This window comes from Ciconia boyciana, chromosome 3 (assembly GCF_034638445.1).
Source record: "Ciconia boyciana chromosome 3, ASM3463844v1, whole genome shotgun sequence".
Classification (NCBI taxonomy): Eukaryota; Metazoa; Chordata; class Aves; order Ciconiiformes; family Ciconiidae; genus Ciconia; species Ciconia boyciana.
In genome coordinates this window covers 109049843-109077391 of record NC_132936.1, presented here as the reverse complement: position 1 = coordinate 109077391, position 27549 = coordinate 109049843, and the positions used below count along the sequence as shown (strand labels likewise).

Here is a 27549-nt window from a genome sequence, read left to right as displayed (position 1 = left end):
TTCCCGACCCCTAACAGCTCCTTAGGCACCCAAGTCCACTTGGAGCAGATAGCACCCGATGTTGGTTGGCTGGGTTTTGCTTTGTGATTTTTTTGCAAGGACAGCTCTGCTTTTTGCAGGGAGAGTATTAATGGGCAATCCTGCTATGCCACTCAGCCTTACAAGCTTGCAGTTCAACCACGGTTCAGCTGTCCCAGATCTTGCAGGCACAGGTATGTTATGGGGTGACACAGGGATTTTGCGCATTGGTAACCTTATTCTGTGGGGCGTGATTCCCCATATAGGGTGTTTCTGCCACCAGCACGCAGGCCAGTTTTTCTGCGCTCCCAAACCATCAGAGCCTCGTGGCATTCAGGTGCTCTTCTGTATCTGGGGTCTTACAACTTGCTCTGCAAGGCTCTGAAGTACAGCTTTGTAGGCAGGAAGAATTGGCCTTACCCTCAAAATACATATATAGTAATACATCCTTCCTTAATAAATTGACTGAATTACAGGAGCGGCTTCTGTTACTACTCATTTTGGTGTGCAGAGCCATTCAACCCACTAGCGATCATGTAAACAGCTTCTGTGTAGTCCCTAGTATTCAAATTCAAAGCTAAAGCGCCTTCACAGTGTTCACAAAATACACCTGCATTTTGTGACAAAAAAATTACTTTCTGTAGTTTAACCTCGGCTGACGTGGCAGAGTTGAGGCTTTTGTCCGAGCGAGACACTAATTTGAGGGTTTGGGGTTTGTATTACTTGGGCCATACGTTTGCATTTTTGTTCAGGGATGGGGGTGGTTGTTTAGCACAGATCTAAAGCAAATACTGACAGAGACGTTCAAGGCAGTTTTTGTAACCTGTCCTTCAGGCCCCTCAGGTCTCCCATTCACAGCCAAACCGCAGCCCCGGCTCTCCAGGACCTGGGAAGAGAACCTGCAGCTGGGATAGCTACAGCCTCTGTTCTCTACCCCACGCCGGTCAAGGTAAGAAACCCTGTCCCTGCCCCAGGTACACGCACAAGTAGAGCAAAAATGTAAACCTTTATTTTTGATCCCCGGTCTGATCCCCGACAGAGCATCCCACTCTGCTGCTTCCCTAAGACCAGCCCCCACCCCCAACACACAGTGGATTTGGTTAGCTTTTTGGCTAGAGGAGGTTAAATAGAAATACAAAACATGCTAATGGAAATCTTTAAATACCGTGTAAAAAGATGCCCTCAGCTGATGGAGCTGACCCGTATCTTTCTTAAATAAATAGGTAACATCAGTTACTACCGGATAAAGTGCAACAGTCGCAGAGCAGGGCTGAGGTAGCGCGGTACGTGCCTGCTCCCCGCCTGAGCAGCGCACCCCAGGACCGGGTTTGGCGGGGGAGGACTTGGCACCGAGGCCGGGGGATGCAGTTTGAACCCCCCGGGGCCGGGTCCCGCCCGGGGCGGCACTCAGAGGGCTCGGAAGGCGCCGAGGGCGTTCTCCTCCCACTCCGAGCCCGACTCCGAGTAGCCGCTGGTGTCCTCGGCGTCCGACACGGGCGAGTACTGCCCGCAGAAGGCGCGGGCCGGCGGGTAGGGGCCGGCCGCGCTGCCCACGCCCGGCGGCGGCCCCGCGAAGGAGGCGGCCTCGGCCGCGCCGGGCTGGCTGGCCGGGAAGCCCTCGAAGCCGGGGCCGGGGGGGAAGGCGGCGGGCGGCGGCCACTCGTAGGGGGCCGAGCCCTCCTCCTTGATCTGGACGATCTGGGCCAGGCCGGAGAGGCCGAAGCGGGGCCGCTCCGGGGCGCGCAGGGCGGCGAGGCGGGGCGGCCGCGGGTAGCCCGGCGGCGGCGGGGCGGCCGGCGGCGGCGGGGCGGCGGGGCCGGGGCGGGGCGGTCCCCGCTGGCGGCGGGACTTGGCGCGCCGGTTCTGGAACCAGACCTGGGGAGAGAGGGCGGCGGTGAGCGCGGCCGGGGCGGCCCCGGGCGGGGCGGCGCGGCGCGGCCGGCGCCCCTCACCTGGATGCGGGACTCGGGGATCTGCGTGGCGTCGGCCAGCTTCTCCCGCAGGTAGATGTCGGGGTACATGGTGTCCTGGAAGACCAGCTCCAGCGTCTCCAGCTGCGCCGCCGTGAAGCTCGTCCGCTTCCGACGCTGCGAGGCCGCCGGCGCCCCCTCCGACGGCTCCGCCGCCGCCCCCCCGGCCCGGCCCGCCGGCAGCCGGCCCCGCTCCGCCGAGGGAAGCGCCCTGAGGGCGGGCGAGGCCGGGCCGGGCCCACCGCCCCCCGCCCACCTGCCTGCGGGGAAGGCGGGCGGCTCCGCCGGGGGCTCCCCGAAGCGCAGCGCGGCCATGGCAGCGGGCGAGGAGGGGGCCGCGCCGTCCCGCCGCCCTTTATAGCCGGGGAGGGGGCTCGGCAGGGGCGGGGGTTCGGAGGGAGGCGGCCCGGCCCGGCGGGGAAGGTGGGCGCGGAGGCCCGGGCACCCCGCCGAGCCGCCCGGCCCCGCACCCCAGGCGTGCTGGTGGGGTGCCCGCTTGGGCGTCCCCTGCCTTGCTCAGCCCCGAGGCCTCGGCGCCGGCCGGGGCACCGCAGCCCCACGCGTGCCCGACGGGGTGGGTGGTGGCTGGCGGCCCTCGACCCCCCACGAAACACGGGCGGCAAAGGGGAGAGCGGAGCGGGGTTTGCGTCCGCCTTCTGCGGGCGAAACAACTCGGTGCTGGGAGGTTGGCACCCCGGATAGGGCCCGGTCCCGCAGCTGGGTTAGTTCTGATACAACATCTGGGCTGATCCGCTTACGGAGTTTGGTCCCTCCAGCTGCTGGTGTGGAGGTGGGTGTTCGCCAGCAGCCGGCCGCTCTGGCCAGCGGGGATCTCGCATGGTGCGAGACTCAAAGTAAACACGAGTTATCTCTTCCCGAGGCCGCAGCTGCTCTCCTTGCCGTGCTTTGCTGCAAGCTGTGCGCCGGTGTACGGCCTCCTGCTGTGCCTGCTGATGCAAAAGCACCTCTTTCTTTTTAAGATGCAAGTTAAACGCACCTGGGGAGCCCCGGCAGCGCAGATGGGGCAGAGGCAGACGCCGGTGTCATCGCCTTTTCCACCCACTTGCTAATGCCTCTCTGCGCCCACTCACGCTCGCGCAGCCCGGGCACTTCTGCCATAACTGTTTCCCAGCTGGAGAGGCCTGGCACCAAAACGTTGCCCACGCGCTCCAACAGGCTATGCCTGACCGCCACCAAGGTGCTTTGGAAAGGGTTTGCCCTTGTTTTCCTTCCCAGGACCGTCTCCTGTGAAAAGTGACTTTGCATGAAAGAATGCTGTTTTGATTGTTAAAAGCCGTTTTTGCAAGTTTTATTCCTAAAGCATTTGTACCTTTGTGCTTTTACACGTGCAGCGATCCGGGTGCTTTCATTAGTGAAGTTTCTAGGTCGTTTGTTCCCGAAATCATGGCCTGTGGTCTGCAGACGGCGGTCAGAAACGTGAGGCTCGTACAGCGTTCTCAATGAGCGGTGTAACGAGAGGGCACGGTGGTGAGAAAGGGCGCAGGTGAGTGGTGATCCAGAAAGCATGGACAGCGTTATTTTAGGTTTTTAATAAAAGACTCGGGGAGGGTTGAATTACTCTGCAGATTCTGTGCAGACTTAGAAGATGCCACAGGTGGCACCAAAAGGGAATTACTCCATAGTACATTTACATGATGAATATTTTACTCTATTTTACATCAAATAACATTTGCTGAAAAACATAAGCAGAGGTTTCTTTCCTGTGTAATGCAGAATAGAGATGTGACATCCTTTAGGTTTCTGAAGGATTTAATCCGGCTTTGAATTATGCCCTTACAGGGATATTGACTTTAGTTTCTAGGATTTGGTTAAAGTGGATTAAGTACATCAGACATTGAGAGAGCAGCTTTTTCAGGGAAATGTGTTTTTTCGCACATGTACACGTGTTTTTCTTTCAGCAGCAGCAGCAGCCCAGGCTCAAGTAGCTGCTGGCACCGCAGGCCCCCCGCTGTTCACCCCCATCCTGCTGCTTTCCCTGTAGCTGAGCGGGTTGCTAAGGTGTATGAGGGTCCACACAGTGCGATCAGGGAACCGATCCAAGTAAAATTAAGTGTACGGTAACAGCAGGGGGGGTTTAATCCAGATCTGGGATTCCCTGCCCGTGGGTCACCAGCAGCCCCTGGGACAGCCTTACAAGCGAGAGGCACTGCCAGGTGGAGCAGGAGGGAAATGAGGGGATCCCATCTGGGGGTGCTTCTAGGACCGCCGCCACCTGGATCTGATGCTGAGCTAGAAGAGGACAAAACTGAGACAGACTGCCCAGGAGCGTGGTGGTTTTCAGTCAGTGTCAGACTTGCCATTAAGATGACTACTTTATCAATGTATATTGAATACGTACTCAGGAAAGAGCGAGTACTGGGAGCTAATAGACCTATTCCCAACTCATAAATCTGGAAATGGGCTGAGTCTTTGATCTCTGACTGCTGTGACATCCTTCGGGCCAAAAGCCTTCTCAGTTCCCTGGCACTTTACGGTACCAGAGGTGTTCCAATAGCTATCTTGTAACAGCGGCTAATATGCTTCCCCTGATGAGGAAATGAATGGAGACGGTTCCCAGGCCTGAATGCTTTCATTAAGAGACACAGATATAACATTTATAGACCATAAAAAAAAAAGTCCACTCTGTTACAGTGGAAGAAAAATAACTTCTACGTACTATAAACTTTGCTGCAGTAGATTTTGTATATGAGTGCAGTTTGACCGCTAGTTCTGCGATACAGAATAGGAAGCCTGTGTTTTGCAGCTCTATAAAGCAGGCTAGGTGCGCCTGCGCTACTGTCACTGAATCACGTGGGCAAAATGGTCGGTGCCCTTAGTGCAGCCCAGACTTACACGCACAGGCTCCAGGGTATGGGGTTCACGCTCAGTCGCTGAATTACCGTCTGCAGACAATTGCATTTTCTAGCGGACGTTCCTGCAGTTCACCCGTGAGTGGCTGAGGCAGCTGTAGGCAGGCCTGGCTGCACTGCCTGGCTGCACACCTTTGGCGCTGACCTCTGCTTACTTCCACTTTCTCTGCTTCAGTTTCCTTTTCTGGGCTGGCTGGCTAATACCAGCATCTTGGTCTGTCTTGGTGATGAGTCCTCTTCTGCATACCAGCAGTATGTGCTGGACATGAAAGCAGAGCAATTCTGGGGCCAGACCAGAGCCCAGGAATCGTATTTTCCCTTTCCTGTTGCTCAAAGCATTACACCCTGATTTCCTCTGTGGGATCCTGGTGGCCACCCTTCTGCATTGGCTTGGTTTGAAAGGGATCTAAGATTGAACAAAGGCAAGGGGGACAGTGCTCTAATTGTGAAGGATTGCGCCGTTAAGCGGAGATCAGAGTAGGAGGCTTTTGCCTCCTCCTAGGCAAGGAGGACAGCATGAAAGACAGCTCTTTGCTTTCTTCTGCCAGTTCTCTCCCCTCCCAACGTTGGCACACCTCTCCGCAGCTCCCACAGCGTGTCATCCCACCGACGTGCTAAAAGCGATGCCTGTGAGGTACTGCAGTGTGCCTCCTGCAGCAAGGAAAAAGCACTGTGTCTGGGTTTGGGGCAGTTTCCTTTCCCCAACAAGAAGTTTCGCATCCTGCTGTGCCCCTTGTAGTCTGACGAGGAGGTTTCCAATGCCTTGTGGGTGCCAGCATCTGCATGGAGTTATACCTGGTAGGGGCTGGAAGCATTTAGGAAGACGTTCAGACTTTTGTCCCTTCCTCTTCTGCATACTTGCTTTTATTTGTGTCCTGTCTAGGCACAAAGGGGGATTTTCCTTTGTCCCTCGAGACACAGAAGCTATGATGTAAGTCCAGAAGTGGCTTTTGAAATTAAGATGGTTAAAATTGAGATAGCTCTCTCTTAAGGGAAGAGCAGACTATCTCGTGTAGGTAATAGAGATTACAGCCTGCTTCAGAGGATGATTACATTGATCTTCACTGTACTTGTCAAGAGAGAAACTCCTTATGCTTTTGTTAGTGCTGGGAGTAGCTCTGCACTGAGGTACCTGGGCTGAGGGGACTCTCACAATACGAAATGCACCTGTACCTGCAATGAAAACATGGTTTTAAGCTTCAGGTGGAGAACACGCTATCATGTCACCACTGCCAGCTCCGAGCATCCAGCAAGGATAAGACAGAAACACTGAGATTTTGGAGAAGAAGGGGGAGATGGGCCCTGTGCAGGGTTTGCTGGCCTGCTGGCTTTTCAGCCTTTTGCATATCAAGCTGGGGAGGTTCTCTCAGGCTGTTGAGGGCCACAAAGTCATCTTTTAAATGTACAGATTAAGATCCTGCCTTATGTGACTTGAGGAGCTGGGGCTTGGGAAGCATCCCAGAACGCATGGCAAGAGTAGGCGGCAGTGTGACATTCAGTCGTGTCTTTGCTGCCAAAACAAACGCACCCCTTTAGATAACTAACACACATGAGCAGTTTTGCTGCTCAGTCCTGGAGGGGAGGAGACACGATGGGTTTTGCCATGCAGTGGTTTGTAACCACTAGCACAGCCTTGGCTGTGTTCAAACTCCTCTGGCTTGTCACATCGCTTTGTTCCTTCTGGGACTCTGCAGGGAGACAGCTCATCCATGGTACTTTTTCATTCCAGCAAAGCTTCTTATTTTTTTCTTTTTGGTGGCTGTCTATGACTTCTCAGGTGTCTAAACCCGAGATTGAAGCTTTTAGTAGTGCAAATTTAGCTGTCTCTTGTCTCCCTGACTAAACTTGCAAAGGCTTGGTATCTTGGAGATCTCAATTTTTACATCAGTTTTAATTGAAACTGGCCAACAGGCTCAAAAGCTTCTATTAGGAGACTGACCAAGAAAGGAACAGTGGTCACACAAGCCTGATTTCATTAACTTAGAGAAAGTTTAAGAAAAAACAAACCCACATTTTTGCTGTTAAGACTTCGCTTAAGTTTAAGCTATATTGAAGAAGCAATGCCTGCGTAACTATCTCACAAATAAAATTAATTGTAGACCAGACACATTTTTAGGGTTGCATACATAACTACATTTGCTCCAGAGCTTCTGCTGGCATGAAAACACTGTATAATTTCCAGCTTCTCTAGCAGGGCCCTGATAGCAAAAATCACTAATGCACACTAGGCTTAGGTTTTGAGGGTTTTTACATTCTGCCTAAGAGGAAATCTTTAGATGAATCCTTAATTCCCCTCCAATTGCTGCTAGGCACTGTGGCAAAGCTCTTTACAGCCTCTGAATGCTTTTAGAGGTTTATCAGATCTTCCCAATATACGTACACCGAGATCTATATATTGAGGCTTTTAAGTAGAGTTCTGAGATCTCGCAGTGATGTCATGGTTTTAATTTAAAGTTGTCATTTTGTAGTGTTTGTGGTTTTAGCCCTCATGGATATAACAAGGAAGAGCTTGAGAAGGTGGGCTGCGTATAGTCCTCACTTTGGCATAGTTTGCAGATGTCTTGAAGCATAGTCTTGAGAGACCCGAGCTGCCTGTCCATCTTGGATGTTCAGCTGTATCCCTAGGAGCTCCTCCTCGCCAGAGCCCTGGCAGGGTGCTGAGGAGGTCCTCACTGCCTCACCCGCACATCATCCGCTGCTCCTAGGGGAGTCCCAGAACAGATCCCAGCCTCCCTGAAGACAGGGACCAGCACTCTACAGAGAAGAGGGAGTTTGCCCTCCTGGTCAGCCCAGGAAGCGTATTTGATGTAGAGGGCTCTTTCTGCCTCTCAGAAGGATGGATGATGGCACGCTGACGCTTAGGGCTGTGCCGTTCCCATTGCACGTGCGTGGTGGGTGTGATCAGTATGGTGACTTGTTTGAAAAGCGCTGCAGGCTGAGGTTGCCACTATTGCATTCACAGCGCCGTCTCTGGTCTCTTGTGCGGTCCCAGGCAAAACGCTGACTTCTGTGCCTCGGCTTCACCATCTGTAAAACTGAAATAGCTGTATTTGCCTCTGACCCTCAGGCTCGCCTCCACCTGTGAGACAGTGAGGTGGCTCCAGTGCTTACCACAAGGTCAGAAGCGTGACTCGGCCACGCTCCAGGCTGTCCCCAGGCTGTCCCGGTTGGCAGCAGGTGCCTGGGCACTGGGGCTGGGGAGTGAGAGGGAGAGCGGTGCTGCCCCTGTTCTGTGGCTGTCAGTGTGACCCGTGGCGGTGCGGCCGCGGTATCCTCAATAGCGGCCTGTGAGCCAGGGGCTGGGCTGAACCCCTTTCAGGGCGTTTGTACCTACCGGTAAGAATACGTGATGGAGCCCATCGCACTGGAGAATCAGAACGATGTCAGAGCCTGGTGACAGCAATCCCCAACGCAGGACGCTGCTCGTGCGGCCCAGCCCAGCTGCAGTGCCACCAGTTATTTCAGATCACAAAGTAAAGGGCCAGTCTTGCCCAACAGCTCTATGCACGGATCTTCCACGGGGTTAAAATAAACGCAATGTGACAAGTGGTTGTGTTCCCTCTGAAAGATGACTGTCTTGCTTGGCTAGGATCTGATTACATCTATATATGCGTGATCTATTTTCCTTTTAAAATTAAACTGCCGTCTCTCTTTGTTTTGAGGAACTAATAGTATCTTGTGACTTTAGCCCTGTGCTTAGGAGGGGGATGTGACTTGGTAGGGTAAGCCATTTCCTGAGAGGTGTGAGACGTGACTTCAAGACCTGGTGGTGCCATTCGTGTATTCTGTTCCGAGGAGTTGATAAGAGCTTCAGACACACAGAAAGCCTTGAAGAAAGCGGCTGTGGGGGAGGCTTAAGAACCTAGCAAATGCATATGAAAAGATCAAGGGGCTGCATTTGCTAAATCCGAACAGGAACAGATTTGGGGCAAGATGCCCAGGTTCAGAGGGGACACAGACGTAGCAAAGGGGCAAGAGCAGAGTACGTCTGATGGCTGGCAGCTGGCTCCCTACCTTCGGAGGGAGAGGAAGATCAAGGATGTGGGAGTGGGAGGGAGATAAGAGCAAATGGTGGGGGTGGGAAGAGGGAAAGGCAAGGGCAATAGGGAGGAAGCTACCTGGAGATAGGAGAGGCTGGTTGAAAGGGCAGGGGATGTTTAGGGTTGAATTTAGACACTGTTAAGCCTCAGCCTGCCTTTGAGTTTTGAGATACCCTGAGAACGGCAGGATGCGTGTACCTGACTCTCACTGTTTGCTTCTGCAGTGAGTGAGCAGCCCCACAAAGATTGCTGTGGCAGCAAGCCTTAGGCTTAAACAATTCCTTGTTGCAATTTATGTCTGTGCCCTCTCTGATTTTATAGCATGTGGTACTGTGAGAGAACATAAAGGCTCTATTTAATAGGGCTCATCATGTTGCTTTGCTTACTTGCATGCTGTGAACAAGGTCGTACCCCATTCTTAGAGATATTTTCCCTAATGACGAATTTCATAACAACTGTTGATGAAGGTGGTTGTAGATATAAAACTACTGGGTTATTTGAACTCCCAGTATTGTTTAATTAATTCACTGTACAAGCAAAGGAAAAAGCTCTATCTCTGCAGATGAACAAAAAAAAGAAAGAAAAAAAACAAAGAAAGAAGAAGATAAGGACGGAAGAGCTAGGGAGAAAGACAGGACCCTGTCTACCTCCTTTTCATACAGCAGCCTTCCAGGGTGCAGCCAGAATACGCAGACACAGCAGGGCTGGCAGGGGAAGGCAGGGTGATATATAGCAGAGAGGCCACATCCTCTTTTAATAGCACTGAATAACAGAAAGAAAAGCTCCGAACAGTCCCCTCTCTTCCTTTTTCAGGCTCCTTGGCCTTAGCAGGCAGCGTTAAGGCATTGTTTTGTATCTTTTCTTGGCAGACTCCTAAACCCTTGTCATCAATCCCTGCACGTGGTGAGGTCTTCCTTCTACCCAGACGTAGCAAATGACAGTCACAAGATTCTCTGTTTCTGTCTTGCAGTGTTTGGTATCTGTCTGAGTGCGTGAGCTGCTGAAATTAACAGATTTTTTATGAGAATTTCACTTTTTTCTTCTTTTGTTTTTGTTAAAGCTTATGTCTCATGGTTATTGAGAGAAGGATCCAAATGTGAAGCAAATTTTGCTCCAATGGTTCAAAACCAGAAGGCAATACATAGAAGCAGAACTTTCCCGGTAAGGTTGGATGCCTGTCACAATACGAACACGGATCCACTATCTTTCTCTGCCCCTGACGGCTCTGGTGCTATTAAACCTCACAACTCTTCCCTCTCTGAGTGGTATTGGCTGGAGATTTCTTCAGCTGATTTCTCTGCTGCTGCTCAGGCACATGCCAAGGCCGGTGCTGTGGCTTCAGTCTTATCATTCATTCTAAATGTTTCCCATCTTCTTTTCTGGGTAGGTTTGGAGACAAGGGACTGTTGGTCTCTCGTGTATCATGGCATCTGCAACAAAACTATTGTGGTTTGCTCTAGCATTTTTTTCTGGGGTGTTTCATTTCAAAGATATTCAGGCTTCTGTACAGTCTGGAAGATTTTCAGCTTTAACGTGGAGATGGAAGGTGGGAAGTTCCACCTAAGCTGGGGATTTGCAGTTTATCATTAAATCAGTTTCAGGTGATCATAGCTGGGGAGGGCAGCGGTTACTATGCCATTTGATGAAGTAATTCTCTTCCATGCATGAATTGACTCATATTTCTTTGCTATTTAAAATCACGCTGAAGAAAAGAAAAAGAAAGAAAATACCACGCAACGAACCCAGTAGGCATTATTCCTGTGGGTTATCCTGATTTTTGTAAGCCCACGGCACAATTTTCTGGTGTCTGACTCACACAGAAGCTCCACGCATTTGCATAGAAAAGTATCTGTGTCTTCCTCCCCCACTATCCCGTCCTCCTGCCTCAACCATCCCTGATAAAACCATCTGATGCCATCCCGCGTGTTGCCTCACTCCTCTCTGCAAACACGCTCTCTAGGGCATGTCCCTGCTCTCCCCCCGGGACCAGTGCCCCCCCACTGCCCTGCTCAGGCAGCTCTTGCACCAGACCTTCAAAATGCCTCTTGTTCTCTTGTCCCCATTTTATATGACAGCTGTTTTTCTTCCCCCATTACTCAAGCTCAGCTCCTCTGCTTTTATTTCTAGCAGGGTTATTCTTCTATTTGACTTTGGCCCCGTTTGTCAAGGGCGCACCCTTGTCACCTCCTTAGTCTAATCCTCTCCTTTGTTGTCTTAAAGGTCTTCCTCTCTTTCCTTTTATTGGTACTTTTATCTCTTTCTCCGTTATCTTTTAGTCCCCTCGATTCTTTCCCCCCTCTTTTGCATTTGACCAAGCTTGTCTTAGACATATTACTTGGGGGTTTTAAGAATTTTCTCCTCGACAGCTTTTCTTCCCCACCTCCTGGAAGTTTCTCCGTGCCGCTGGACGCATGCCAAAGAGCAAATACATTATTACTCCAAATGAGACAACTGCGATCCCAGATCGAGAGTGACTCCAGGCGGCAGTGATCACAGCAGCTCTCTACTGCCATCTTAGCCATCCCCCATATCCCTATGAGACCACATTTTTCCTCTTTTGCTGTCGTGTCTTCATATTTGGGAGGCTGTCTTAAGGCCTTTGAGGTACGAGAAGGTATAAAGGAGTGACGAGAGTTTGCTGCAAGGCTGAGTGATCAGGAGAGGGTGCAGCAGCGTTGTAGTGTAGGTTTCTGATTTGCAGTTCCACAGCTGCTATCCTGTTTTGTCACCACCCTCGGGCTCACTGTCAATGCCTGAAGCATGACTGTAGACAAAGTCTTTATGACGGTGCCTGGAAATTGCAAAACTGGGCACAATATCACATCAATCACAGCATCATCTGGGTGTTTTACATCATGTGTGTCTTGGTCAGTGCCAGCATAGCAGCATTCATGGTTTTCTAGCATTTCCAAAAGGCTGTATTTCTCTCAAATCTTGCCAGGATAAAAAAAGTTGGGGTCTTCAAAGAGGAGAAATGAGAAGATAAGGAGTTTCCTTTGATTAGTCTCTCTTGGTTGAACTGTCCTTCCTCCATGTTGTTTTTCTTATCAGATAAGGCAGGAGGAGTCCTGGCATATACAGAGCAGTCCAGGAGAAACAGGGAACCTGCTGATGCTGAAAATCCTGACAGACTGAAGACTGATCCCCTGCCCGAAGAGCTTGATTTTGCATCCTTCAGACAAATGGTGATCTTTCCACTGGCTGCATGGAGCAGGCTCCTGCTTGAGGGACCAGGATAATTTCTAGTTGTGAGATGCAAAGAGCCAGACAGGTGCCCACACAAGCAAACTGCTGTATGTTGAGCTCTTTCCTCCTCCTAACAAAGTGTCCAGAATGTGTGTGAGCACTGACCTCCTTCATCTCAAACAAGTCTTTGCATTTCAGCTTTCCACAGCAGCAGGTTGCCATTAATAGTGTATAGCCAAGTCTGGGCTGTCCAAATGTGAACATCAAATGCCACTGTAACTTGCCTGTGGCTCTGTTGCTGAAGGGAAGGCGCATGGCACGCTGGCAGAGACACAGAGGGTTGTTCCTAGAAGATCCCTGTTCCAGAGCAGGATCGGTGCCTGCCTCCTGCTCTCCAGGCCTTTATCTAATCTCGCAGCAATGCAGCTTCACCAGATTCCTTTGGCTAACCAAAGTGGAAAAGCTGGTTTCAGATGGACATTTTACTTAGGACCATGTAAAATGCATATGCACGAAGAGCTGCAGAAGACCGGGTCATTGCAAGTCTGCCTGACCTCTTTTCTCTGTCCACATTTCCCAGGGTCAGTTCTCAAACTCCTGCCAGTGTTTTCAGCAGATGCAGAAACTGTAGACCACATCACACAGCAGAAAGGGCTTATTCACTTTTTCTTCACAACAAAAGGAGAGCCACTCCTGTGAAATCCTCTCTGTACCTGTGGGTCCGGGTTGCTGGTTTTCCGCTTGTAGAAATCTTGAATCATGAAAAAAGGGAGTCATGAAGTGCTCTGTGGAGCACTTGCAGAATAGCCATAGTTTAGATAATTGCCATTTTTTTTGCTGGGTGAAGTTTGGGCCATTTGGGAATTGACCATTGAGCATGGTATGAATAGGAAGGGGAAAGCTAAGTGGAAAATATCTTTGCCAGCAGTGTCTCAGGTAGGCTCAGCAGAAATAAGCAAGGGATGTACCTGCTTTGGCTGGCACTTTTTTGGTGAGGAAATGCCTCCATTAAACCTATTTATTGGTGGACTACCTTAGCAAAATACTCCTAGTGTGGCTGTTGCTATATAGCAAGGTGTTATTTTCCACTTCCTTCCTGAAGAAAGTAAGCAGTGCTTGTTAAAATAGAGATTTTGCTGTTAGAACTGTGTTTTTATTACAGCGCAGAAGAGCAGAGGGCAGCACTGGTAACGTTGTGGGGATGCTGGAGGGCACCGCTCTCAGTTGCCCCTCCACGAAGTACATGGGCTACGTGTGCCTTGGTGAGGAGATGGTGTGACACTCTCCGCTGGTCCCCTCGTGTAATGCCAGGTGGGAGCACAGCATAAAGAGGGCAGCAACAACCTTGGGGTGAGGCTGGAGAGGACTTCTGTGGTTGCCGGTGTCACATGTTTAAGCAGAAATTCATTTGACATTTTGGACAGGGGAAGGCAGTGCTGATCATTCCTGGCTGCTGCGCTGGGTACGTGCCGATGCACTTGGCTACGATGATGATGCATTTTCCAGCATAGAGGAGCCTTGTGTCCATGCAGTTTTAAGGTCAAATTGTGCCATCATACCCTTAAGACAGTGAACAGTGGCAGATTGTGAAAGGGGCTGTACCAGTAACTCTTACCCGTGACATTTTTGGCACGCCATCTAACCAACGCCCAGGGAAGGCTCTCAGACTGTGGTGATGCACCGTCTCCTCGCATTTCACAGCCTTTCCCAGTGAAGGTAGGCTAGACGTCCCCGGCCTTGCCTTTTAAATGGACTTCTTGTCAGGATGGTGGGTCCCTGCAAGATGAAACAGAGCAGGTCGGGGAAGGAGTAAGACATCGACATTTTCCCGTGAGGTCTTTTAGGATCTCAGAAGAAACCATAGCTGAAAACCAAATGATCTTCGGTCACAGACTCTAAGGGGAGGTGCAGTGTGTGTTAAGCTGTGAAAGGTACCTCAGGAACCCCAGGCTGTTCACACGGAGTATGTCCAGCAGTATAGTAGTATAGATATTCAGACACACACAAACGCAGGGTGGATTTAGAAGTTTTGGGGGCTTAGAGCTCATACAGTCAGCACTGGTGAAACCGCCCCACTAAACTTTTATTCAGCAGCATTTCAGCCTCCACTATTTTATTGTATGCATGTCTTCTATCATGCAGGCAGTGCCCTGAGCAGCACCCTTGAAACAAAGTGAACCAAAAGTGTCTTCTGAATATCCCACGTGGAAGAGAATCAGTTGCATAAAGAAGTCACAGCAGCTGCTCCTATTCTTGTATCATCATGTCTGTTATCAGTCAACAGATGTGATGATGGAAAGAGAAAAGGGAGCCTGGAAGGAACCCAGGTAACAATTTTGGATACTTTGGGGAAAAATACTTGATTAGTATGTGTGATTTCAGCTCCACAGGCTGGCATCATTGCTAGCTGGACAGAAGTGCCAGGCAGGCATAGGGAGGAAGCACATCATGTATCTCATCCCATATCTCTCTAGCAGGCAGGGGAAGTACGTGGCTTTTTACATGCTAGAGTAGCCCAGGTGAGTTCATGGAGCATTGCAGTGTGAAAGGGCCATCCTGGCCCAAACTCTTCCCTTAGTCCCTAATCCCTTTGTGTTAGCTACAGAGATTGCAGAGTACAGGCAGGAGTTGCTCTGAATCAGTGTGGTGAGTCCCCATCTTCATGTTTATGGGACTTGTTCCCAAACTGCGACCCGCTCGTGCTACTGCAGAAGGTCCACAGGGCAGCAGTGTGCCAGGCTGTGAGGATTCAAAGCAATGCAGAGGTTTCATTCAGGAGGTCTGCGCTGCAGCAGATGTCACCCTCAGGGATCATTATCCCCAATACCCTCAAGTACCAGATAAGCTTCCCCCAAACCCAGCTTCGTTATTTTCTTAATAGTGAGTGTGGTGGAAAGCACTCTCCCGAAAGCTCTGGAAGCTGCTGGTCTGGTCCATAAAGGGGCTTGGGTGTGTGATGCTCCTCACCAATGTTTTTTACTGCACAGCTGCTTTTACCCAGCTTCTAGCAGCATGACGGTGGCACCAGTGGTAAGAGTGTAAAAGCAGCAGCTGTGATTGTAGCCTCCTTTGGTCTGGACAGTCATCTGTGAGGCACTAAGAGAGCTACCTACTCGCTAGGTCACTAGAGCTGCCGGTCGCTGCCTGCCTGGGCCAGATTTGAATGCTGGGTCCCGAGATGAGAGGTTTCACCCTGTCGTTCTTCTCCAGAGGCAGCTGCTCTTCCTGAAGAAGTCTTTCAAGAGCATTTCTAATGGATGCAGGAGAAAGAAGAAAACATATCCCTGTGCCTTTACTTCCGTGCTGGCAATGCATTGCTTCCTGTAACCCTCTCTCCTCCCAGCAATGCATGGCTTTAAGGTTGCATAGGCTGGGTGGAATATATTTTAGAGCGAGACTCTATTTAGCTGTGATGTCAACTGCAGCCAACTATAAAAAGCTCAGTAATGCTCTTTGAAAGTGTAACAGCTGCTGCTCTACAGAGTCTCTGGTGTATTACCAGTCTGCCCTATTTCATGTGCACACAACCAAAATAAAATATTATAGCAATCATCTTATTATATAGTTCAAGGAATTTGGGACATAAATTCCCCAGAAACCAGGAGGAATTCAAGGTTAGCCAAACTGGGTAATTTTACACTGTTTGTTAACAGAAAGGCAATTTTATCCAGCTTTGCAATGTAGCCTGACTTTTACGTAGCACTTGACTATGTGCTATTAGCGATCCTTACATAGCGACAACAGAGCAGCAAACCTTTCCTTTGGGCACTTTTGCTGGGTGTTGTTCACATACAGTTATAAACTGAGCTTGCCTGTTCTGCATGGGACATGTCCAGCAATATATTACCCAACATATAAAACCTGTTTTTGTTCTTAACTGGATGTGGCCACATATATTTGAAAACACACTAACTAGGCCAAAATTTTGCATAAAAGCAGGGCTTTTTAAGAAAACACGGTTTATTAATCTAGAGTGAACAGAGAGAAGTGAATGACTGTGGAATTGTGCTAGGACGACACACCATCACAGTACTGGAGATGGGGTCTCGGCTGGGTCTCTGTTAAGGACCACACTGAAACTGTGGATGCTGTAATAAAGCTGATTCTTTTCTCAAACCTGAACAATGAACATTTAGGAGTAATCCCTGCATTTCACTCTGTGGACTTCCTTCTGTTGAGGGCCTTGATACATTTTCCAGGGATGTGTCTCTGTTTTACTGAAACATGGGAAGGTTGGGCGACCTGCCCACAGTTATGTGAAAGCCAGTGAGTAGCAGAGCAAGAAGGGGAGCCTGGCTCTGCTTTCCCCCTTCCCTTTCCTTTAGTCACTGGGCCTGCTGTCTGGTGAGCTGACGCTACCACCGTCCAATTCAATTTTCTCCAACGAAATGAGACAGCTCGAACAGTATGAGTCCAAGAAGCACCAGCTACATAAAAAGGCCAAGGAAAAGTTTCAGAAAAAATTGCACGAGTGCCCAGTTTGCCATCGTGGTTGCTTGAAGTCCTGCTGGGCTGAGCCCTGACTTGGCAGGGTCCATCGTCGGGACCAGCCAGGCTGAGGGACAGCACCCTGCTGCCTCGCAGAGCCAAGCGGATCAGCCCGAGCTCCAGGTCCCTTCTGCATCCTCGACAAGACTCAGCAGTGCAAAGTGGCCGCAGCGTTGTAGGCAGGCTCATTTTGTTTGTTTTGTAGTTCAGATAGGGCCTTTGTAGCGTGGGTGAAGAACATCCCGTTCCTATGTGACGTGTAAACTTCTCTGACATAGGTTTGAAGCGGTGGTGAGCTCACCAGTCTGCGAGGAAATGGTCAGCTGCCAAACACGGCTGTTACCAAAGGTGACAGGACAGTCAGGCAATGTGAGGAACAATTTGGCATCAGACAAAGCCACTGGAATGGAAACGCGCACACCGCAGGACGGGCTTGGCGTGTCTCTGAGTGCTGGCTGCACCCAGCTCCCAAGCAGGGATGTTTCATCCGTGAGGACATCGGAGGCAACCAAGAAGGAAAGCAAGCAGCCTCCAGTCACACGGGAAGCTTGGGAGGGAGCCAAGGAGCAGCCTTGGTGCCCAGGCATGGTGCTGCAGGTGCAGGCCCATCCTTCCCTGCCGACTCTCTGGAAACCCCTTGGGCTCCCCTACTTTGCCAGGGCACTCAGCTGTTGACTGTGCTGCAGGCACGAGCAGCATTAGCCGGACGAGGAGCTGACTGGGGGAGTGAGTTTCTTCTATGTACAAATACACATGCAAACACACACTGTACAGTTGTTTAAATAAAGTGATGCTGAAGAAGGGTGACTTGTGTCAACAGATAGAGATGAATTTACATGCTACAGCATGTAGCAATATGCTGTTAGGTATGAAGTGGAACATTTTTTGTGTCCAGCCATAATGGTATCACAGGGGGAGCTGAGTTGCTGCAGAATTTAAGGTTGTGGGTTTTTAATGGCACCTAGGAAACAGGATACTGGAAATCCTTGAACATTCAGTAACTTCCCAGCTAGAGCCTTTATTTGTCCTCTAATAGTCTGCAGATTATTTAAGACTTTACTATATCCCTTGATAACTAAGAGCTCAGCTCTTTAGGTATTGAGCAGCCTCCATTCTAAATAGGGATGGCTGAGACTTTTTGCAAAGCTTTTGTCTACCTTTGTCTGAGGCTTTGCGACAACTAAGTGGCTTCCACACTTCTAGAAGTGAGACTGGTAAATCATTGGCCATGAGCCCATTTGTTCAAAGAAGAAAAGAAAATAGTACTGCAATCCTACACGGGTGACAAGATGAAGCTGTCTGTCTCATACAATAGCCATAGAAACCTCAGGATCCTGGTGTTCTGCCTCCCTCTCTATGATTTTCCACAGTGACCAAGTAATTTATTTAATCCTTTCACTACCTCTTTGTAGAATCTTGGAGCTTTAGGGTGTCAGAAGGAATCATCAAACTAACTCCTGGAAGGCATTAGAAGGCAAGATCTTGCAATGTGTCACTGGGGAAAAAAAAAAGAACTTTTCTTTCAAAACAGATGTTTTCCCTCTAATATTTTTTACAAGTTGAGGAAAACAAGCTCTTTCAAAAATGAAAATTAATTGAAAACTTGGATCCTTTTGCAATGAATGTGATGCTAAAGCTGACATCTCATTTCTTTCACTTGTGGTTAGAGAAATTTTATTTGGATCTTCAGGACTTCACAGTCCTCCTGAAGGATTTTTCTCCTGACTCCTAGGTGACTGTTAAAAAGATCAAAATTATTAGCTATTTTGTAGTGCATTAAATTACTTGCCTCTAAATAAGTATTATTTTCATCAAACCAGTCTATTGGATACTCTTGTGGGATACTTATTTTTGTGGGATTTGGGAGTCCTAATGAGGACCAGCCCCTTTCTGACATGACCACTAAGGCCTGGGGACTGGATTATTCTGTTAAAGTGATCAACGGTGAGATAATTACATTTTGCACACAAAACGTAGTGAGGGGGTCAGAACGAATACCCACTGACCTGAATGCGGCATTTTGCACCACAGCGTTAAGGTTCAACCAGCAAAGATTGCTACTGCCCTCTTTTTGAATAGAGAAGATTAGCAAGACCCATCTGTCTGTTGTGGCTAACAGGTTACTGGGAGGCGCTGGGCACACTACTAGTGATGTTTGGGACTCCATCTGGCAAGGAATTTCCTTCCCCAGGTTTTGATCTGGAAAGAAATGTCAGTTGCTGTTGCGAATATCAGAGCCTGTTCTCTAGCTGGAAAATATTGTTGTTTTGCTATTATATAAAGGCTACTCAACAATTACAAGGATGGGCCCTCTATGGAGGCCTGTAATAAAAGCAAGACACAAAAGGAGATATTACATTCACATATTTGTGAGCCTAAGGGCTTGTCTATACTGGTGATATTTTTTTTTGCTGTATCTCAGTGAGGTTAAAGACACACTCTTCCTGCCTATCTCTATATAGCTACATCTAAACGAGGGCTTTTACTAGCATAACTATATCAGCAAAAGACCTAGCACTTAACTCACATAATTGGACTGGTAAGGCTCCTCAAGTGGAGGCCAGCTTATACAGATCCTGCAGACGGAAGGAAGCAAGAGAATTGCTCCTTTCATCATGATAGCATTTTATCTCAGGGGCCTAGTGCTGACATTTTGAGTGTTGTTAACCTCTGCTATTTTAGGACTGGTGTGTAGGAGCGCATCACCACTGAATCAGGCATTCAGATACTTCTCTCCTGGGAATACGGTTCAGAAATCTGGCTGGTAAGATGTAATCACCTTGGTTAAGCTTCTCCTTTGAGAACTCTTGCCCTGTTTTTCCCTGATGAAACTCCCTCACATGTCAGCCACCCCGGACCCTGTTTTATATGAGATACATGATGAGGTCCCCAGTGGATGACTCCATGACTACTTTAAATTAGATGTTAATATGTCATTCCCCTCCTCATTCAAAGATTTCAGTATCTTGCAGCAAAGCATATGAAAGGAAGAGGATTCGCATCTCCCTATATTTAAGAGGAAAAACATACGACCTGTTCAGCAGCAATTCTTCTCAAGCGTCAGCAAGATATTGACCAGAAAGTGTGCAAATAAACTGTAGACATTTTAAGCCAAGGGGCTGGGTCAGATTGCGGATGTACTAAATGTGCCAGTCTTGAACTCTGGCTTGATGAAAAATGAGGGTTTGGCAGCTTAAGAAGATCCTGCCTGCCACTCCCTTTGGCATCTCCCTCATTCACACTCCTCTCCTTGCAGGCCTTCGCCCTGACAATAGTACTGACTCAATTGTTTATGGGGCTGGGCTGTGAACCAGACCTGGGAATAAAGCCAGTTTAAAAAGAGGGAGAGAGAGGGCAGGATAAAAGGAAGGAGGCTGCATTTCACTATGAGCCAGTATTGCCACTGAAACCCCATCATACCAAAACACAGCCTTCTGCAGTGATGGGGAGAGGAGCCACAGGCTCTCCAAGAGGAACATCTGCAAGCCAAGGAAAGGCACGGTTACTAGTGCCGCCCATACACAAGCTTACATTTGTGACTCTGCCTTGCAACAGAGAATCTTGCATGACTTTTGTAAGAAAGGTTGTTACTGCTTATCTCCTTTGAGGACAGCCTACTCACAGATAAAGAGAATGGGAAGTCCTGTCTCAGTAATTTGTCTTGTGCTGTCCATTCGGAAACCAGAGTGAGGAGGTTTTAGCTCAAAGTTTCCATCTTCGTTCACCAGCCTCGCACACCATAATCTGCTCTGATTATCCTTGATGACAAAGAAAAAAAAGAGAGAGAAGAAAATGATGTCAAAACACTATCGCCAGTCTGATGGGACCTGTGTGATTCTCAACAGTTCTGCTGCACAGTAGATTTCAGTCTACAGTTGTTGCCACTGTGAACAACTTCCAAGGTCCACAAAAGCCACGGAGGAATGGAAGTCAATAGATTTAGTCCCGCTGTGCAGGATCTGCCTCTCCACTAGCAGTCCGCAAATCAGAAGAGGTCGAAATTGCCTGCTGGAGCGCAATTCTACTCACACAGGATAAGGGAGATAAAAATACACTTCCTGCACTGAAAATACGTTCATTAGAGCAGAAGAGCACAGGTAGGGAAGCAAACTATCTAGTGATCTGACTATTCCAGTAACAGCGGGGTGGCTGGATTGGTGTAGCTACTTCTTAGGGTACAGTTTGGTATTACAGCTGAGCTGATCTACAAGCTAGTTGCTGTCCACATTTCCTGTTTCTGTTGCTTTACCTATATAGCATCTAGTGGCTGTGTGGCCACAGGGCGTATCTGTTCATCTGGCTGATAACAGCAGTTAGCAAACTAACTGTGCCATAAAAATGAGTAGTTTTCAGCCAGATCAGCCAGCTGAATCAACTCACCCTGAAGCCACTCCATCACTAGATTCAGTGCAAGGGAAAGGGCAGGAGAACGCAGCTGGAAGCCATGGTGGTGTGTGACCACCACTATTTGGCATTAGCTCGTGGCTCTAACTGCAAGCTGCCCTCAAAAGGACAACCTGCTCCCATCCTCCCTTCCCTGCTCCTGGCAGCGCGTTCCTGCTGCTGCCAGTGCTTTCCTGACCCCTCAGTGAACCAGGCCAGCTCTCTAAGCCAGCAGAGAACTAACCCAGCACCTAGGAAGCAAGTAGTTTTCCGCCTGCTTGATAAGGTGAAGGGCATTGCTAAGAGGTCCAGCAAGCATAACAGCTGGCAACGAGGATGCTGATAGGAGTGTGTGGTGTGTGGCTGGGAGCAGACGAGGGCAGCTCCTTCTGACAGCAGCCATTTCATGAAACCTCATTCTCAATTTAACCCAAAGCAGGAAAAAAAAACCCCAAACAAGAACATAAAAGGAACCAGCTGCACTCTCTCCATTAGAAAAGAGTGCATCTGATAATTAGATGAAGAGGGACAGGTTTAACACATGTTTTTGAAAGGTATGTTATCCTTCTGTTTGCTGAATGGAAGGCGTGACATGAATAGTGCCATGAATTGCACACATAGCCTTGCTCTTCCCAAGAGACAGGCAGGACGGTCAGCCAACAGTTTTGCAAAGAAATCTCCTCTCTGCCTATCATCTCCCGTGCCATTGGGCAGCTTGGAGGCCTAAAGGCAGATATAGTTCATTTGAAAATAAAGCCAAAAGGAAAGGCCACAGGAGGGAAGAAGCTGGTACGTAGCACAGCGCAGAGCAGGATGTGTCTGGAACGTCAGGAGAGCTCAGGGGCAGGGGTGTGGCATCTCTGTCCCCTTTGGGGAGATGTGCTAGTTGGGGTCAGACCCCGACCCAGAGGTGCTGCTCCCTTCTGGAGGTGTTTTAAAAGAGCATCCATAGGTGCTCTGAATTTACATGGAGGGAAATCATTCATCTGGCTGTTGATTCACAGTTTGTCCTGGGCAGACAGCCAAAAATGCAATTGTTAATTGCATCAGTTTCCATGTTCTCTATTCTGTAAAATCACTTTATTAGAGGAGTTGGTTAAATTCAGGAAGTGCTCAAATTTCCAGCAATATCTTGTTTAGCAAAGACTTCTTGATAACAGTGCTGTACTACTTCTCTCAGCTCATGTACCTGTAAAAGGTGTGATTGTTTACAGAGTTACACTGCTGCAGATACAATCCTATCAGCATAAGATATATCAAACCGGTATCGCTTATTTTATTAGACTGACCTGTTCTTTTATGATCACCTGTAGCTGGTATAACTGCGTCCACGCTACGGGATGTTTGCTGTCTATTGAAATGGGAATATTTAGTGAAGATGGACTTTAGCATGTGTATGTTTCCTCAAGAGTCACTCTAGCACTATGTCAATAAACCTGTTTTCAGCAGTGTTTGCTGACACAGCTAAAAAGGTATTGCCAGACCCTACAGCCGATTTACTGTTATTCTGCACCTCGTGTAATAATTTAGAGAAGTCAGTGTGAACGTCACCATAAATTACTACATAAATGCAAGGCAGCAGCACAGTGAATGGTGTCGGCTTCAAAGCGCAGACAACTATTATCCACCCCGCTGTAGAGAGGTCCCAGAAGGGACTGCAAGTAGTTTGCGAAATTGCAACTGTACTGCCATCTTTCAGAGTTGTCCAACAGGACGTGAAGCACACAGCACTGTTTGCTCTCGGGTGCCAGGCAAGATCAGACCATGCCTTGAAGGAGACCTCTTGAAGGAAAAAGAAAATGGAATTGTGGTTATTTTCAGGCATTGACCCAAATTGCATACAAGTTTCTACTCAGAAATTGCATACAGGTTTCTACTTCGAAAATTACCTTTACCTTTTTTTTCCCTCGCTCTGTTTTTGGAGCTTTCATTAGTTCTTAGAAAAACTTAAACTATTCAATGCAGAGGAGACCGTGGTGGAGGTCTTGCAGAAGTGGATTCAAAGTGCTCTCTTGCTTAACTGAAAAGTAGAAACATAAAATCTTGAGTTGGCTTATTTTTCTCCACAGACATACGACATTCGAATAAACAGGTAGTAATGAAAAAGGACAGATTTAAATTACTTAGGAGAATTTTCTCTCAATGAAACCTGTGGTGCCATTATACCCTTTGTTGTCCCAGATCTGCCAATCCCAGTAGGTCCAAACCCAATTTACGGTGCATGAGCAAATGGTCGGAGTGTGATCCTTGAGTTTAATGTGTCCTGAACATCTAAAGAGTTACTGAGAAGATCTGCTGTCTGTCACACGTACAGTAGGGTCACCCTGGGCTCCTAAACTTCAGGAAAACCAATAAGCAGCCACAAAAAAGCAGCTTGGTGGTAGATGAGGTTGAGTGGTCACCAAAATGGGCAACACTGGCAGATTCACTGTAGCTCCTGGGACAAAGATACTTTCCAACAGACTTCCAAAAAAAATAAAAATCAATTTCTATAAAATGACTGTGATCAAGAGAACTATAAGGGGAAAACAAAAATATTTACATATACTCTTTAGTCTAGATTATGTCAGCTAGAGCAATGTAGAGACATAAGCACAAATCGAATTTGTTTTCCTTTGTGAGGCTAGCAGAGTTGGGAGTCCATTACACTGTAACAGTGCCTCCATGGGTGGTTTTACAGTGCAAGATCAGCTCCTAACCAAACAGCTTGTATCCGTCCTTTAAGGAAAGGCAGACAGACAAAGAGAAAGCCTGTAATTTAAAGTAAAATAACTTGAACACTTTCTTCCTTCTGGTCCTGGTCTGTTCCAGCCAATACAACTCTCGTAAATGCAAAATGAAGACAGTAAAAAGAGGAACAGAACTGTCATGTTCTAGAAAAAGGTAAATCCTGTTATTACTCACAAATGCAATTCAGTTGCCAAACCTTGGGGAATTTAATTCTTCCATTAACATGGTCACCCTCTGTCGTGGTTTAGCCCCAGCCGGCAGGTAAGCACCACGCAGCCGCTCGCTCACTCCCCCGCAGTGGGATGGGGGAGAGAATTGGAAGAGCAAAAGTAAGAAAACTCATGGGTTGAGATAAAGACAGTTTAATAGGTAAAGCAAAAGCCGTGCACACAAGCAAAGCAAAGCAAGGCATTCATTCACTACTTCCCATGGGCAGGCAGGTGTTCAGCCATCTCCAGGAAAGCAGGGCTCGGTCACGCGTAACGGTTACTTGGGAAGACAAATGCCATCGCTCCGAATGTCCCCCTTCCTTCTTCTTCCCCAGCTTTATATACTGAGCATGATGTCATGTGGCATGGAATAGCCCTTCGGTCAGTTTGGATCAACTATCCTGGCTGTGTCCCCTCCCAGCTTCTCCCGCACCTGGCAGAGCATGGGAAGCTGAAAAGTCCTTGACTAGTGCAGCAACAACCAAAACATCCCTGCACTATCAACACCGACCTCAGCACAAATCCAAAACTTAGCCCCATACCAGCCACTATAAAGAAAATTAACTCTATCTCAGCTGAAACCAGGACACCCTCCCAGAGATACACGTAGCCTTTCCTTCCAGGCAGTCCACTCTCCTCTCTCCCAGCTACAGGAGCTCTGGGCTGGTACGGTAGCACTAGGGCTGGGAACGATGTTCACACCTGGTTTACTTAATGTAGCCATTCCTGAGAAGCTGATAACAATATTTTCATAGTGAATGCTTTGCATTTCTGTGCCCATAGCACAGTGCCAGACCCAGCTGCTCGGAGGTGTTCATTTGAGATAATCAAATATTTAGCAGCTGTTGCTCTAGCAAACACGGCATTAGGCCACATCTTACAAAGCAGGGCTCCTTCCTCTGTTAGCCACCACCACGCAAGTGGAACACCTCCAAAGGACAACCCCTGCCACAGGAAGCACACAGGTTTCACCCATGGGTGCCTGGGAGGAAGGGCTGACGGTCTGGTACCTGTGAACACCAGGAAGAGTAGAAGAGCTGTTTGTTTAAGTGAGACTAGTGCTCTATGAACGTTTTAATGGTTCACTGTATAATTGCAATGAGTAGGTTGGTATTTTTAACTGTTAAACATTCACCAGCTTGAATTAAATAATTGATTTATTCTATCTAAAGTTTCTAGGTCTACATTTCTTAGTGGAGGGCACTGTTGCTGGACTAGACCGCCTCTCTGGGACTTGTATTTCTTCTGCGTTTCTTTTCCCATGCAGAACCAGCTGTTACAAGAAATAAATGAATAATTTACTGGCTGAACTTAGCATTTTCATCTTATCTGTGAATTGAGCTAAGGGTTTTCTCAAATACATAAGCTATTGGGAACTCTTTGTCATAATCATTTGGGAAATACTTCTTCATTTACAGGATTCATGAGCAATTCACTGAAGGTGTTAGAAGTCATGCTGGCTGCATGCCAGGGAACAGCCAGGGCCGGCTGCTCCTTGAGGGCCAGGGAGCCAAGGGGGCTGAGAGTGAGAGCCAGCAGGTCAGGGTGCAGGTGAGGATCTGGGGGCCTGTGGCCACAGCTCGGCAGGGGCCAAGGACAAGAGCCTCAGCTGAAGCAGCTCCCGAGGGCCAGGGGCTGGTGCCGGCAGTGGCCTCCCCACTGCGCTGCCCGGGAGCACACCCCACCGCTGCGAGCAGGCCCTGAGCCCCGGCAGCCAGACCTCCAGCAGCAGGGAGGATGTGTGCAGGGCCCCATGGCTGCCTGGACATGTAGCTCCAGGTAAATCTCTATTTTATACCAGACAAGCCAGGATTCCATGCTGTAGCTCAAATAACCATCTCTGCAAATTCAAAATTTTCTTCTGGAAAAATATTTCGTCATTTGTTACTACATTATCCCAGACCAAGACTTCCTGACTCCTTTCAAAATTTGAACCTCCTTATTTTTTTTTAATATATCATCTCACAGCTATTCCCCTTCCTATACCTGATCATGCACTCAGCTTGTCCACCAGTTGCACATCACAGCATTTACTGACGCCGCAGTGTAACAGCAAGTTTCGGTATTTAAAAATCCAACTTGGAAGCACCATGAAATGGAGGAGAATCGATGTAACATGTCCACTCCAGGCTCACCAGACAGCTGTGCCATGGGGAATGCAGGCAGAGAGCCACGAAGGGCAGCTCAGCGCTGCCTGGTGGCTCTCCGAACAGAGGCAAACCAGGCTGCAGCGCTGTGCCTTCACCATGCCTCGGTTATACGCAGCGCTACCAGAGATGTCTTGCTTCGACTCTCCAGCTGGGACCTCTCCAAGAGACTACACTGCACTTTGTGGAGAAACCTGCTGCGCTGGCACCAGCTCACATGCCTGTTGCATGGTATAGCAAAGCTGGTATGAGAGGAGAGGAACAGTCTCACATTTGCTAAACGTACCAAACATTTGCTACGGGAGACAGCCTGTCAGGAGACAAATCCATTTTCTGTAATTATTCCCAAAATCAGCTTGTCAAGCAAGATGCTTGTGAGCATCTTGGATTTAGCTTGGCCTCCAAACATAGGCAAACTTAGGGCTGCCTGGTTTCGGGCTAGTCTCCTGCCATGAAGCAGAAACACCTCTGGTTTTGCCAGTATATAAAATGAGGTAAATATTTCCTTCCATTTGGTCGAAACATAGCAAATCCAGTAAGGATCAGTCAGAACTTCAGTTTCTTTTACTCTGAGGATGCATTTTAGGATAAAGAATTTCAAGTTTCTTAAAGCAGGAACTTTAAGATTAATCTCACTATGGATTAAACTGTAGAACTGATGCCATAAGAAAATATTTATGAAGCACAAACTCCACAAGCCAAGCAGGAAATGTGTCAGATCAAAACTTGGAAAACAGACGTTTTAATACAAGTGATTTTATAAATGAACTAACAAATCTTAAAGTGAAGCTGGATCTGATGCTGAAGTGACAGACTTGTAAAGCAGGGTGCAGCCTTGTATGAGGAGATAAAATCATCTGTTCTGCTGATAGTCTGGTCCATGAGATAGCACCAAATAGTCAGTACAGAGAACTGTGTGCCCTGGAGAGCTCCAACCATCAAAAGAGGACGGTACACCCTTGTTCTGCAGTCTTTGGCAAGAAAAAGCAAACAATACAGTGTTACGTTTGATCCTCAATGAAAAAAAAAACCCAAAACGCTAGTGAGGAAGCTACAAAGGATTTCCAATTGCTTGTAAAATTTCTTTTGAAGCTTAGATGAATCATCATCTGCATCAAATTCTGCCTCATTTGTAGTAAACAGTGCCCTGTGTGGCATTCACTCTTTCAAGAAATACTAACTGGAAATGCAATACTTCAATTTAAAGCTTTACATTTCTTCTCCCTTTCACCCAAAGGCTTCAAAGCACTTTATAAGTGTGACTTAATAAAATCTCTTCAGCATTCCCGAGAGATCAGCAGATGGATCTAAACTGACCTCAAACGGTAGATAAATTCCAAGGCAGTGTGACCAACTTCAGAGGATGACCCCAGAAACGGGCGGCAGGCTTGAGCTAAGTACTGGGGACAAGGGGGGACTCCCACGCACCCCCCTGAGTTTCAGGAGGTTGCAGAGCTGTGTGGTTCTCTTCCTTTGCATCGGTGTTTCATGAACCATCAGACACAGAC

General features: G+C 48.4%; 1 protein-coding gene and 1 long non-coding RNA gene across 2 annotated transcripts; one reads left to right on the top strand and one right to left on the bottom strand.

The window, feature by feature from the left end:
- Positions 1-1346: 1346 nt before the first annotated feature.
- Positions 1347-2303, bottom strand: MIXL1 (Mix paired-like homeobox). The gene is made up of 2 exons (XM_072858431.1): positions 1971-2303; positions 1347-1893 (listed from the first exon to the last, which is right to left on the bottom strand). The coding sequence occupies exons 1-2, from the start codon at positions 2301-2303 to the stop codon at positions 1426-1428; spliced, it is 801 nt and encodes a 266-aa protein (XP_072714532.1). The 3' UTR covers positions 1347-1425.
- On the top strand, positions 1879-17338 carry LOC140650299 (uncharacterized). Its single transcript, XR_012041915.1, has 4 exons — positions 1879-2021; positions 3341-3492; positions 14227-14411; positions 16851-17338. It is a non-coding gene; the product is annotated as an uncharacterized lncRNA (long non-coding RNA).
- The last annotated feature ends 10211 nt before the right edge of the window (positions 17339-27549 follow it).

Coding starts and splice junctions, on each gene's coding strand:
- MIXL1 (XM_072858431.1), bottom strand. CDS start 2,303: ATGGCCGCGCTGCGCTTCGGGGAGCCCCCGGCGGAGCCGCCCGCCTTC. Junction 1,894..1,970: donor TCCCCGAGTCCCGCATCCAG/GTGAGGGGCGCC, acceptor CTCTCTCCCCAG/GTCTGGTTCCAGAACCGGCG.